This window comes from Mangifera indica, chromosome 20, assembly GCF_011075055.1.
Source record: "Mangifera indica cultivar Alphonso chromosome 20, CATAS_Mindica_2.1, whole genome shotgun sequence".
Lineage (NCBI taxonomy): Eukaryota > Viridiplantae > Streptophyta > Magnoliopsida > Sapindales > Anacardiaceae > Mangifera > Mangifera indica.
This window is the reverse complement of record NC_058156.1, coordinates 2060429-2075119: the sequence shown is the minus strand read 5'-3', so window position 1 is coordinate 2075119 and position 14691 is coordinate 2060429. Positions and strand designations below refer to the sequence as shown.

The following is a 14691-nucleotide window of genomic DNA, read 5'->3' as shown; positions in this document are numbered from 1 at the left end:
TACATAAATGATGTGTCATTATATGATTGGATATTACTTCATCTTTAATTCAAAATCATTCAATTATATAATGACATATAATTTGTATACTCAAATTTTGTACCAAAAATATGTATATATATAGTTTTATTCTCATAGTATAAAACAACAATAACATGCATCTATATTAGCTCCAACATCAACATCCCATTTACACAATTATAAAACCATGTGTACATATTTTTAGTACACACTTTGAATACGCTTGATATATCATCATGTGATTGAATGATTTTTAATTAAAAATAAAATAATATCCAATTACATGATGACACATAATCTATGTACCTAAATTGTGTACAAAAAATTTATACACATAACATTACTCTTTACACAATTTTGCAAAATTCATCTCGTCAAAATTTATCCCATCACATATAACGATGTTATTTGCACCCATTTTTAAGATTATGATTACATATTCAAATAACATGTTATTATATAATTAGGTGTTATTTTATCTTTAATATAAAATCATTAAATTATATAATAACATATTACTTAATGCTTGATATTGAAAATTTAAAACTTGATGCTGATATTTCTATTATAATCACTACCCCTCCATCCCCAGAGCCATAAGGTAGCCAATCTCATCACCTCATAAATTCTCATCCATCAACTACCTCAACATTAAAAGATAACCATAACTCATCCCCATTTCTGTTATACGTCGAGTTTCACTCTTTCAATCCTGTAAACTTCATCTAAAATGTGAATTCACACAAGCAACTTTGATTACTCCCAGTTCAAGTGGTAATTGTTCTCACAACTGCCAAGATCTCATATGCAACAACGCTCTGATCGACTCTCAGGTTAAATTCATCCCTTCAATAACTCAAAACTCCTAGATTCACTCAATTGATATGTTGAATTAATTGGTCAACCCATGAGTTACTTCACATCATGAGCTTTTCCATGGCTGACCCACAAAACCTACATTATTTTTAAACACTAAACAACACCATAAAGAGGAATAGAAACCCTTTACAGTCAAAATTCCCATGGCTGAACCCCCACATAAGGAAATTGGTCTTGGGCCTAATGATACAAAAGGCCTAATGGGTCCCTCAGATAAAACCCCAAAAAAAAAAGGGAAAGAAAAATAGAAAGCACATCTAAGAATTCAACCAGTAAATGGACAACAATTTTGTGTTTTTGGCACAATTTAAGAAACCTGAAAGGCTCTCCACATCAAACTGCACCCAAGAGGACTGCATGGTATTGGAACATGGCCATATTGACCATGCCCATTTGATTTTATGCTCTACGTTCAATTCATGTTGTGGCTCAAATATCTAAACATATATTCATACCCAGGAAAAATGTATGTTAAAGTGATAACATCTTTGAAACCCAAGTCCAAAAATGAGATCCTAAATAGCTCCGGTAACAGATTTAACTTAAACCTTAAGGATACTCTACAACTCCTGCTTGCTCTTACTTCTTTTCATTTTTGCTTTAAACCTGGACTTTACCATGAGCGTCTCTACTGTATTTATGAAGTTCCCAACTGCCATTAAAACCAAAAGGAGCCCACAAAAAATTACCTGCCAAAAACAATTTTCAGTCACCAATATTGTCATGACATGAATGCAACCGTGTGAACTTTCATTTAAATTTTACATCATACTATCTTTTTGACCTATATACATAAGGAAAATGTTCTAAATGACACAAGTTAAAAACACAATAATAACAATAGTCTTTATTATACTGTACCTGCCATTCAGATATGACCCCATCCAATGCAGTCCTAAGCAGCAGTAATCCAACATATGCCTCGAAACCCTAAATCAAGTTCAGAAACATGAAGAAAATAGAAAGTTCAAACTCAGGTCTGTAGAAACTCCAAAGTCAAATCTCAGATGCAAACCAAATATTTTGACCAATTTCATTAAAATTGAGGAAGTACATGAAAGGATGATTCACACTAAACTGGAAAGAGCACACATACAAAAAAAAAAAAAAGCAAGAATCAATTAGACAAAATGCTTGAAGAATATCAAAGTAAAAAAACTCATCCTCCTTGCAGTGACACTGACTCAGTATGCATACAGAAAAAACCAAGATGGATTTATACAAAGTTTTGAATTAACTCTGATCCTTACAGGGACATTGAAACCAGTATAAAGGTTCAGTAAGAAGTTTTGAAGGAAAAGAAACCAATTTTAAACTTCTCTCTTGTAAAATTTCACACAACTGAAACCAGCAATCTAACACAACTGGATAGAATTTAGAGTCTCCTAAAGTTCTGCACTTGTGTAGCAAGTCACTAAACATAGGAAATCACTAAACTTAAAAGTTATGCTCCTGCCTCTAACAAACCACAGGTATAGATACATGTGCTAAAGAGCTGGTCATGAAATGACAACTTTCACTGGAAAAAATTATGGGTTACCATTCATCCACTTGGCTGTAAGGCTACACAGTTGTGATGTAACAATTTCATTGATGCAAATGAATAATCAACGAAGGGGATTAATTTGTTAAAAAACCATTTTCAGAGGATAAAATCTTTGAGGCAATTGTTACATATATAAGACTTTACAATAACTAGTAAGCAAAATTAGCCTGAATCACCTGCAAAATGAAAAGCATTGGACACAAAATCCATAATTGGCCATCTACACCAGCCGTTTCTCCCCAAACAACATCCATTCTCTTGGCCTGGATAAAAAGGGAATATATATGTTAGAACTCTCACCGAAAATTGTGCATTTAAAACTAATGCATTCTATCCTCTTCAATTTGGACTAAGATAGGAGATGTAAAGTTTAAATTAGCAATGATAGGGGAGATCCTAAAAGGATAAGGATGGGCAAGACTAAGGATCAAGAATTCAAAAATGAAATAATCAATGTAAACCAAAAGAACAACAATGCAAACATAAAATCTACAGTGCATGAAGGTAATTTTGTCAAGACACCTTTCCCAAGGCAATACGAGTATAGAGTCTCTGGCGTTGATATCTGTTTTGAAGAAGCATGGCAACTCCTTGCATCATAGCCCATTGAAGGAAAAGTTGCACCCCTCTCTGTACAATGTTTAACTAAATTTTTAATCAGATAGACTAAAATATAATTAGCAGGTAACGGAATGAGTGTAACCTGCTTTTGCGCACAATTTGGCTGCCCTTTAATCTCCCAAGTGAGACTAACAAGGGCCATAATCATAGCACAGTAATGATGGTAGATCCACCTGCATAAGTATATTCAGTATCTTTGCTGATATAGTCTGCAATGTCAGGCATGAAACTAATAAACTAAGCAAAAATATGCCAACGACTGCACATTTTGATAAAAATTTTAATTCCAGTAATCTTCATTTAATGATGAGATTAGACCCAAGAGAGGATGCATAAACACAACAAACAATGAAACTTCAAAAAACAGATAGTACACTGTGGATACAATTCATCAGTACAGGTACAGATAACTACAAGAAGATATAGTATGGTTCATCTTCCATGCTTCCTATGTTTGTTATTTGCTTACTCTCACTCTAATCATACTTAAGATTAAGAAATGGCAAACAATCAGCAAGAACAAGGAAAATAAAGTGAAAAAAAGAAACTCAAAAATCATTTTCTTTGCTGAATTGATGAGATAACATAGCAGCAGGGCAACAGGGTGACAAGAGGAAGTTAGAAGCCTTCAGGCTCAAATTTAGGGAAAATGAGGAAGAAGAGAATTGGATGTTCGTATTTAATTGAGGCTTCAAGAACTTCCAGCCAGAGATTTTTATGGAGATAAATTACATATGTGAGGTTGCTATCACATAATGTGATTCCTTAGGAGATTCTTATGTTTGAAAGCTCTTCAGACCACAAATTCTGAAACAATATATTTAATATTTGAAGATAATTAATTTGATAGGGCTGAAGACAAAGAAGAAGCAATAGACAGTGTGAAGTAAAATTTAGTATCAACTGAGAAAGATGATTGTTCTCTTATCAATTCCTACTTTTAGTGATCTTATATTGATATATGTCTCAACTAATTTAGTAAAACAGACCCCAATCTAGATAAATATGGTGACATAAATTACCACAATCATCAACATATGTTGGTAATTTTCCAAGCTGTGCTTAAGATCCCAAATGGCACAAGTCAATCTTGGAGGTTTCACGGTCATCCAGCACTCGAAATTCAAAAGGCATCACTTTGATTTCCCCCTAACAACCATGAGAAGCTTCAAAACTTGAAGGTTTTGTCAATATGTAGGATTTGATAAGGGTTTTTTTTACTATTTACTTTATTCACTTATTTTATTTATTATCATTATCATTAATTATCTTCTAAAGAAGAGGGGCAGGAGTGAATAATAGGCACAGGGACTAAAATGTTCCAAATAGCTACCTTGCAAAACAATTCTTAACATGTTCCTAATAGCTAACTTTTTTTCTTTTATGGAAAGACATTAAATCAGTGGCAGATGTAACCATTGCCCCACTTCTCTTAACATCATTTCAACAAAACAACTCTCCCTCTTAGTACTTTTCCATTTACAAATAACAACTAGCTTACTAGATAGTGGCCAACTTATTGTCATCATCAATAACAATTTGCAGCTCTTCATATGGATCTTAATTCATTTGATCCCCATTGCATGGCACATAACAGAGGATGATTAACAAAGCCAGCCTCACAAGTTTCTTCCTTCATCACATCATACCGATTGATCAATCATGTGCAATAGCCAAACTAATTTACAAAACCTGTCTTTTCGAAACAAACACTTTAGAATGTTTAAGCTTGGACTAGACAGCATGCTTTATCTTAAACTTAAATGGCATAAGATTCCATGATCAGTATCAAGGTAAGAAAATCTAGATAAAAAGCTACCACTGTTCAAACTATGTGTCAAAACGAACAGGAACCAAAAGAACCAAGAAAAAACAGAAAATGTGCCGAAGTAAAAAAAAACTTCACAGAAAATATTAAAAGTAAACTTATAAAAACAACTATTATTTGCATCCTCTGCCCATGAGCTCAATCTTCTCAACATATGTGTAATCTCATGAAGTTGCAAGTGAACATACAAACAAGTTCTGGCCAACATTATGAATAAATGCCACTTATATTATAGCTAAATGAAATTAAGTTTAGGAAAAGGACAAAGCAGAGCCTGGTTATACTGATATCGATTTGAACTGAGGCAGAAGTCACCATTCAAAATAATTCTTGGTATTTGATTGAACTTCAGAAATTATATATAAATTGTGACCATAAGATTTTCATGCATGATAAAGGTGATCAAACCTATAATGAACATGGGTTGGTACAGTAAAGCACAGAAAAAAGAATGCATAAATAGGAGCAAAATAAGATGAAACATTATTGAGAAAAGGAAAATATACCAGGGGCGAATGTCACTTCCATTGAGTCTCAAAATGTTCTCTCGCAAAGCCAAAGCAGTATAGAGGAACAAAAGCCATGCCTAAGAAAACATATGGCATAGGGGCAATGTCAATAAAATAAATCTTATTTAAGAGGAAAAAAAAAAAAAAGTATTACCTGATAAAGTTGAACAGGAAATGCAGGCAAGCATCCACCCCAGATCCAAGATCTTAATATAAGAAGCGTTGAGGGAAATAGAAGAAAAAGAAGGGCAGTCCTATCCTGCTCCACCCACAAAGCAAGAAACTTATATAACAAACAATTAAATCGAAAACAAAACAAAGGAACAAAACCAGTTACATACTCTGTAAGCGTTGTACTCTTCTTTAACTTTCAACTGGACATCTTTGCGGGAGGCTCGGACATTAATTGGGCCAATAAACATTCTAAGGAAACCGCCTGAGCAAGAAATTGAAGAAATTAATCAGAAAAAATCTAATAGCGAAGAAAACAGTAAATTGGTGGGGGGAGGAGGGGAAATACCCTCTGCTTTGGTTGGAAGGAAAGCAGAAGCATCGCCATCATATATCAAACACTTGGCTCTCTGCAATTCTTCTTCGAGCTTATCGATCAACTTGGAATCCAAATTGGTGGAATGAAGTAAAGAACGCAAGCGGCGAATATTAGAATCCAAAGAAAGAACACGCTGCCTTAAAGATTGTTCTTCACCAGATGTTCGATTAATAAGAGAAGCAGCTGAATCATGCAACTCTTTCGCCTCTTCCACAGCCCTCTCAACTTCTTCTTCCACCCCTGAAGCCATCGGAATTTTTTTTTAAAAATTGTAATAATTAAACAGAAAAAGCTAACTACCCAATCCCAATTCCAACCCTAATCCCACCGATCTCACTGCAAACTAGGTTGTTGTTCCCCTGTCATTTTAATAACATAACCCCCCAATTGAATTGAATCCAATCCAAACCTTCTTTCCCCATTCAACCTCTTTAATGTATTTTATTAACATTAATATTGTAATTTATGGTGCATCTCTGAACCAAACTGAAACTCCATCGTCCTCCACACATTTTACAAATTTACCAACTGACCCCTTTGTTCTTGTCACCATACTGCTTGCCCCTCGTCCTCACTCTTGGTCAGGAGTCACGACCCTTTCTATTCACATATTATAATAAATAAATAAATAAATAAATATATATATATATATATATATATATATATATATATATATATATATATATATATATATATATATATATGAAAGTCTAATGGACTTATTTTCACCCAAAGTTTAGTGTAAATTCAAATTCATATTCGTTAATTTTTTAAAAACTCAAATATTTACATGTTTATTACATTTTGTTATAACTGTCAAAAGTAAATTTGTTATTTGTAAATTTTATTTAAACTCATATTTTAGAATTATCTTTAAGTTTTAAAAATTTTATTTCTATCTATTAACCTTATATCTTTTAGGTTTAAAAGTGACTTTCCCCCTAAGTCTAGATTTGTAAACACTCATCTTTTTCTCATATATAATCACTCATTCACTTTTTAGAAAATTTCAGTTTTACCCCTATTTTGTTTCAGTTTTTAGATCTTTAACTCAACAACCATTTGCCATCTCTGACTATTGACTCTCTCCCACCTGATCACTCTCTCTTCCCTCGATGACTAAAGATGGCGAATGGTCATTGAAAAATAAAGAAAAACTCAAGAGGAAAAATACTCACTTTTCAAATTTTGGGTAAAGAAAAATTATTAGATTTTTAAACTAAAGAGAGAAATATGATAAAATTTTAGTTTTTTAAAATATTTTTAACTAAATGAGGATTTTACTCCAACCGATAATAGTAATTTCAATAAATAGGTAAATATTTAGGTTTTCAAAAATTAATAGGTGTAACTTAGATTTACATTAAACCTTGGGTAGGACTAAGTCTTTTGGCTTATATAAAATTAGCTTTGTCTTATCTTGGTAGTGGGTAAGGAATCAAAATTGCAACTCTGTTTTCCGATAAGCATATTTTAATTTCTATCTTTAAAGTCAAAAAGTTTGGAATTGCTATGTTAGGTATGAATTATTCTCCACTAATATGATCAATTTCATATAAAACTAATTTTAAGTATTTAATTAATATTTAAATAATGTAATATAATATAATTAATATTATTTTATCATTAATTTAAAATTATTGACGGCATATTATTTAGGTGTATCTATAATTTTTATATACATAAATGAGTACACATTTTATATATCTCATCATATGATTGAAAATTTTAAAATAAAGATAAAATAATACTTAATCACGTGATGACACATATAAATATATATTTATTTGTATACTTAAAACAGATACGTATAATATTACTCAGAATTTTGTTGTAAAATTTATGTCCTTTCTATTTTTTAACAAAAATTAAATAAATTGAAGATGGGTGGTATAATATTTCATACATTAATGTGACACCCAATCACTAGATGACATACATAAATATGTATTTATTTGTATACTAAAAATGAATATGCATAGTATTACTCAAACAATATAACAATAAAATTATGCATACTCTTTTTGTGTACATAAATGAGTACAAACTTTATGTGTGTTATCATATAATTAAGTAATTTTGAATTAGAGATAAAATAACACTCAATCACATAATAATATATATAAATATGTATCTATTTATATACTCAGGGGGTGTTTAGTTTGAGTAATGTTTTATTTCTAAAATAGAAATATTAACTTGAAGATAGAGTACTTAGAAGATTACTGGGTATAAATGATTACTATATTTGATAAAATTTGATAGGTATAAATAATTATTGTGTTTGGTTAAAGGTAATAAAAGATTACTTGGTAAATTATTTTACTAAATGCCCTTGAATATAATTATTTTTAAATATTTTTTATATTATTTGTCATATTAATTAAAAATAAATTTATTTATTTTTTCAAAAAATTAATAAATAATAATATAATTATAATAAAATCAAGATTATCTTGATAATCTTTAAATACCTAATGTGAATGTGATAATCAGATTATCACCTATATTATCTGTCATGTCAGCATTGGTAATAGAAGATTACTGTAATATTTTATTACTGACAAATCAAACAAAAAAATAAAAGATAGATTATCAAGATAATCTTCAAAATTTAAAACCAAATGGCCCCTCAAAGTAGATACACATATATAGTAATAAAAGTGCCTTAAATTGACTGTAATGTGCAACAACAAATTAAATAGTAAATATTCTTCTTTTGCCTTTTTTTTTTTAACAACCAATAATTACAAATAGGGTTCATACCTAGCAATACCTAATCTTTGCGACTCTTACCTAATCTTGGTGACTCCTTACCAGAGGGAAAGTTGCTTCCTTTTTGGTGGGCAGAAAAAGACCCCAATAGTCTAGGAGTTACAGAATCTTAGAATTGATTTTGCGTAAGCATTTGCTGTATTTGTGGATGCATGATGCACCTTATCTAAGTAGTCTTAATGTATTGTGGCAATTCATGTAGTCTTAATGTATATATTTAATATAAATTACACAAAAACAAAAGGGTTGGAAAGACATTGTTAGTTGGTTAACAAACATTCGAAAGTGTAGAGTTTGAACCCCTAAGGGTATCTTGAATGACAAAGGAGTAAGATTCCAAATATGAGAGCAAGAGATCTTTCAACAACATTTTAAGAATAAACTCTTAACTAATATGATATAATAGCTGTTGAGTCAATCATCAGACCCAGGCTTCCTTGTTACAAAAAAGCAAAGTGTGGAGTTCGGTAAATATACAACAGAAATAGAAATTTGATGAGGGTGGTTAGGCCAGTGGGTGACCTGCACATTGCCTGATAAGATAGCTATGGTTATATCAACTTCTTAATGGCAGACTTGGTAGCAAAATGGAGAAGTGTCAGCAAACAAGTTTAAGAAATAATCAGGTGCAAGGATTTCCCAACTCAAAATTTAAATCAATGGCTGTGCTGTATTTTACATTGCAGTTACAAGCTCACAATATTTCATCATCAACAACCAACAACCGAAAAAACAATACAGGCTGCTTCTAGGTAGCGAGTGCAAATAGAAAGATAGCTCCACATTTCTTGCTAGCAACCACCCATCTAATTAGCAACTTCATTCTCTCTTTAAAATATTAAGGAATAGAAGAGCATATTTCCCATTCCCCTAGTCCAGTCCTACTCCAAAAAATGTGACCAAGAGATACAGATATTGATGTTGCAAAGATGAGCAAACCTACCTAGTTCACATTTTGAAACAAATATAAAAGAAAGCTAGGTGCATTGAGGCCATAAACGAATAAAACGACATACAACTCTGTGATAGTGTTGATTTTGTGTAGCTTAACCAGTCCAATAAGTTTTGACAACAAAAAGAATTTTCTCTGGATTAAAGGGTCCATTTTCATGGTCAATTATTTGGCTCTTCCATCGCATTCGATCCGTTATCTGCTTGATCTTCACAAGCAACTCTACTGAATCCCTAAAAATAACTGTTCCTTCTGGCCTCAGAATTCTATCCATCTCCAACAGAATGTTGGTAATGTCACACCTTCAAATTCAATATACATCAATAGAGATCAGAACATTTACTAGTTTATAATAGATTAATCAATATCAATCAATCAGCTGTTAAATTACCTGTCCTGATATATACTGAACACACCACTGGCATGGATGAGATCATATGTTCTTGGATATGTTGAAAAAGCTTCACACCAATCTTGATATGTACCAATGAGACCCCGTTCATATATAATGCCTAGGGTATCTTGATTTGAATTGACAGGAACCACATTCATCACCCACACTGGATACTTTAACAGAGCTGCAGCAAATCCTCCAAGGTATGCGTTCATGTCCATTACATTTCGATATCTTCCTTTTGGCAATAAATCATATATACCTTTATAATGTCTCAACCTTCCCTTCCATAGTTCATTATCAGCTCGGAACTTTTCTTCATCGATGCCTGGTATTGTCCCTCTTCTGATTCTAGGAGGAATAGCAAATGCTCGATCCGGCCATTTCTCCAATGAACCACCAGCAACTTCATCCGTGTTGCTAACTTCTGGCAAAGGTGTTATGCAGCTTTCCAAATCTCTGTACCTAATTTTAAGCACATAAGCAGTTAAAAAGTGTTACATGTAAAACATAGCATGAGAATGAGAAATGCCGAGTTCTAGTGAGTACCAAGCAGTGTCTGGATTGTCTGACTTGCATATATGTGGTGTTTTATAGACCTTCCTACTTTCAATACACTCAACGTGGTTGATAGGTTTCTGCCAAATTGCTAGATCATCCTTTTCAATCACTTTCTTCCAGCAGAGCTTCTTGGCATTAGTCTCAATAGCAGTTTGTTCTGCATTCAAATCTTCTTGAGTTCTTTCCCAACCTTTCCAGTATCTCTTCCATCGAATAGGAGGACCCGAAAGAATCCAGTAACCCCCAGGTCTTAAAATTCTGTCTACTTCAAGTAGATATAAAACATCTGTAACCATTCAAATGAAAGAAATTTTGAAATGTAATTCAACTCTTTTCTATGAACTCTATCTGGGAAATTGGAGATTCAGATCAACATTATACCATATTTGGGCCAATAAACAAATTTAAAAAGTTGTGAAATAAAATAGACAGGAATCAGGATAGGACCCTACCATATTTATGCCAAGGTATCAAGCAGCGGGAACAGTGAGCCATATCAAAAGCCCTAGCAGGATAAGGAAGCCTCTGAGAACCCATAATACCAATCATAGCAGGGACTCCTCTTTCAAGTGCAAATTGAACTTGTGCTTCATGTGTATCCCTGGGTGCAAAAGACATTGCTAAAATGTCCCTCTTCAAAAGATATGCACCCCAACTTGCAACCTGAAAAGATAAAAAACCAAAACTATGAATATTTTAATCACTAGCATTAAATTAAAACTCATTTAACAACTTGACTTACACCACAGCCAGTATCAATGGCAGTTCTAATAGCTCCACCTTTAAGAGGAATAAGCTTGGCAATGTCATCGATGTATTTATCGGCTCCATGGGTGAACATGGTGCCGCCTCCAGGGAATTTGAAGCGGTCACCTTCTAATTGAATCCAATTCTGAACAGCCTTCTCTATACTGAGCTCTTTATGGGGGATATTGTCATACCAGGCATGGTCACGACTCAGTGGCCATTTAAAAGGGGATTTATACTTAGGGGGAGCAGGGATTAAGCAGTGAAGAAGCTCATCAGCTTTTGGGCAATGACGCTCCCTGTATTTCATCATGTTTCTATCAAATGCCCTCCCTCTCGGTGGATATTGGCAGGGAGTATAATCACTAAAGTTCATCTCACAAGCTGGAAATTCAAGCACTGAATCTGAACTATTCATTTCAATTTGATGATGACTATCAAAATCCAAAACAGCTGATGAAGTGGTTGATGGCAATGGACTTACTAAGGAGTTATTAGAATCGACCACATTATTGTTACAATTGACTTTAGTGTACACATCTGATTGAGAGGCGCGAGGAGTTGTAGTTGTCTGCCAAGCTCCAAGAACATAGAAAAATACGCAGAGCCCACTGACGCCAAGTATCCAACTCAGCCGCTTTCTCTTTGATTCCAGTTGATTAGGCTTCGTCGATCCACTGTTCTCTTTGGCCATCTTTCAAAAATCCCTGCAGATATCTCAAAACATAAACTAATCTTCGTGAACCAGAGTAGTAATTAATGAACAAAAGAAGCAGAGATGGGAAAGTGAGAATCAAATCAACAACAGTCAAAGATTAATCTTGATATAATTAATGAAAAAGCAACTCAACCGAAAGGGTGCCTTTTTGTAGTGGAGAAAGCAATACAAACACAACCCAGATAACGACAAAGCTTAATATTAAAAAATGAAAAATGAAAAGCAGATTTTCCACAAACTTCATAAAAAGAAACGAACTTTATAGAATCCTTAATGGGATTTTACTATTATAAAAAAAAAAAAATTGAAAGCCCAGAAGAAAAAACATACCTGAGCAAGTAAGAGTAGGTGAATATGAATATATTAATATCTTTAACCATGGAAATGTTGAAAATGTCAATAATCAGAAAAGAAGAATGAGGTAGAAAAAGAAGAAATATATATTATACAAAAAGTAAGAACATTATCAAAGCTTACTTAGCTATTGTGGTTTGCTTTCCAAAAATGGAGGGAAGTGAGGAGTGAGGAGAGGATGGAGGTGGATTTGGTCAAACAAAAGATAAGCTTATGCCTGAAAATGAGGGTTCACAGGAACAGGAGAGGAGACTGACCAGCCTCTTCTTTCTCCTCTTCTCTCCTCTGCACTCTCCTTATTTTCAGCTACCACATCCAATTATTTTATTTTATTTTCTGTCTCCCTCATCAGCATCTTCTTTGATGCTTACGTATATAGTTATGAAATTTATTATATGTTTTATTAATTAAATATTTATATTATAAAATTGAAATAAAATTAAATATTTATATTTTATGATCTATTTGAAATAAAATTGAAATTAAAAAAAAATGTAAATACAGAAAATGAAGAGCCTACGCGAGACTCTGCCTTTTCCCCATTTTCAATTCTTTGCATTAATTGTCGTTTTTAATTCTTTGTAATAATTGCTGGGCCAAAAGTATTGTTTCCACTAGCGATATAAGTGAGACCCGAATTGATCCCTTCAATTCTTGAAAATCTAAACCCCCATGAATTAATTTTTCGTTAAACATTTTTTTATTAAGATTAAAAATAAATTTATTATTTTAATAATATTATTAAAATTATACATAATTTATTATTAGTTTTATCTAGATTTTAAAACTAATTATTTTACTATTGTTTAAAATTTTTAATTTTAAACAAATCATATTTTTCCTCCATCAAATTAGAATTTTCATATTTTCTCGAATTCAGTTGCCCTTTCTATTTTTTAAAAATTGTTATTTCACCCTCTTTCTTGAATTTTAGTTTTCGACGTCATCTTTATCCATTTTTATTGTTCTTTTTTACTTGAATTAAGCCGATGTCAACCTTGTCTTACCCAACCTATCTATTAGTGATATCAACCACGAGAAAATATCAGATGACAAAGAGAAGTCTCTTTGTTGTATCAAATATGTTTGTGAGACGAAGAAATCTTCATCTCTTTGTTTCAAAGACATTTCTTATTGCTCGTGAATGGAGCAACAAGACAAAGTCGATGTCAGTTTAGCTTAAAAGAAGGAGAACATTGGAGATAGATAGAGAGGATGTCAAAAAGATGTCGAAAATTAAAGTTCAAAAAATAGGTAAAATTATAGTTTTTAAAAATTATAGAGGCAGATAAATATGAAAAAATATGAAAACTGTATATTCAAAAGGGAAAATATAATTTTTTTAAGTTAAAAAACTTTAAATATAAATAAAATATTTAGTTTTTTAAAAATTAGAAGAAGAAATTAATTAATTATATATATTTTAAATAATATTATTAAAATAATAATTTTATTTTTTATTTTAAATAAAAATTTTAATATAATTTTATTTATAAGGAAATGTTTAAGTTTTAAAAAACGGAGAGGATAGAGGTCGATTTCCCATTATACCTAGAGTGGAAACCAGTCTTCTGACAGCATTGCTGATGTTAACTTCTGCATTAATTGTGTCCTGCTGCATTAATTGCTAATGTTCTTTACTGGAAAAAGAAAAGCATTGCCTAGTTGAGCCCACCAACTCTTGCTTATTCTGTATTTATGATTTTTTATATCAATTTTATCTAATAAATTTAATTAATAAAAATAATATTTATTAATAAAATTTTATTTTTGTATGAAATTACAAAAACTGTTTATTTTCAATAATTTTTTAATTATATAATAAAAAAATTATGAGTTTTAATCGATATTAATTTGGATTAAAATAAATTTTATTTAAAATTTTAATTACGTTTTGGATAAACATCTCTTTCATTTGTTTATAAAGACGAAGGTAAAGATAGTTTAGATATTAAATTAACTTTATGGTGTAAATGTTAAATAAATAAAATGTGTGAAGAATTGTATAAAGGAGTTCGGAAAGTGGGTTTTTTTTTTTTTTATTAAATTCTGTTAAATCAAATTGAGAAAGAATGGAGTGATGACTATCAACCAACCAACCAACCATGCAAAGGAATCCTATCCATACTGATATTTTCTTTTGGCAAATTGGCCACACTACACATTGCATACAGAGATACACCTTTAGAGAGAAAAAAAAAAAAAAGCCAAAATTCATACCCATCATTCACCTTTG

The 14691-nt window shown here is 31.8% G+C and overlaps 2 protein-coding genes across 4 annotated transcripts; both read right to left on the bottom strand.

Moving 5' to 3' along the window:
• Positions 1–1322: 1322 nt before the first annotated feature.
• Positions 1323–6479, bottom strand: LOC123204623 (transmembrane protein 120 homolog). The gene is made up of 10 exons (XM_044621388.1): positions 5925–6479; positions 5746–5840; positions 5559–5663; positions 5402–5481; positions 3150–3240; positions 2969–3076; positions 2623–2709; positions 1762–1830; positions 1460–1589; positions 1323–1355 (listed from the first exon to the last, which is right to left on the bottom strand). Exons 1-9 carry the CDS (start codon positions 6202–6204, stop codon positions 1461–1463), a joined length of 1044 nt encoding a protein of 347 aa, XP_044477323.1. The 5' UTR covers positions 6205–6479; the 3' UTR covers positions 1323–1355; position 1460.
• Positions 6480–9339: 2860 nt separating this feature from the next.
• Positions 9340–12805, bottom strand: LOC123204892 (probable methyltransferase PMT18). Of its 3 annotated transcripts, XM_044621698.1 has the most exons (7): positions 12579–12805; positions 12432–12471; positions 11379–12090; positions 11089–11299; positions 10625–10922; positions 10073–10540; positions 9340–9983 (listed from the first exon to the last, which is right to left on the bottom strand). In XM_044621698.1, exons 3-7 carry the CDS (start codon positions 12075–12077, stop codon positions 9776–9778), a joined length of 1884 nt encoding a protein of 627 aa, XP_044477633.1. In that variant the 5' UTR covers positions 12078–12090; positions 12432–12471; positions 12579–12805; the 3' UTR covers positions 9340–9775. The 3 variants fall into 3 exon arrangements, with proteins under 3 accessions (XP_044477633.1, XP_044477632.1, XP_044477631.1); XM_044621697.1 differs by lacking the exon at positions 12432–12471 and having other exon boundaries at positions 11379–12100; XM_044621696.1 differs by lacking the exon at positions 12432–12471 and having other exon boundaries at positions 12579–12804.
• Between the last annotated feature and the right edge of the window lie 1886 nt (positions 12806–14691).

What these genes read in the sequence shown, in the direction of transcription:
- LOC123204623 (XM_044621388.1), bottom strand. Translation starts at nt 6,204, where the DNA reads ATGGCTTCAGGGGTGGAAGAAGAAGTTGAGAGGGCTGTGGAAGAGGCG. An exon ending in TTCCTGTTCAACTTTATCAG is followed by an intron (nt 5,482 to 5,558) that starts GTAATACTTTTT and finishes ATGTTTTCTTAG; the next exon opens with GCATGGCTTTTGTTCCTCTA. An exon ending in GGGTCATATCTGAATGGCAG is followed by an intron (nt 1,590 to 1,761) that starts GTACAGTATAAT and finishes TGTTTTTGGCAG; the next exon opens with GTAATTTTTTGTGGGCTCCT.
- LOC123204892 (XM_044621698.1), bottom strand. Translation starts at nt 12,077, where the DNA reads ATGGCCAAAGAGAACAGTGGATCGACGAAGCCTAATCAACTGGAATCA. An exon ending in CCATTGATACTGGCTGTGGT is followed by an intron (nt 11,300 to 11,378) that starts GTAAGTCAAGTT and finishes TTATCTTTTCAG; the next exon opens with GTTGCAAGTTGGGGTGCATA. An exon ending in TTCAGTATATATCAGGACAG is followed by an intron (nt 9,984 to 10,072) that starts GTAATTTAACAG and finishes TTGAATTTGAAG; the next exon opens with GTGTGACATTACCAACATTC.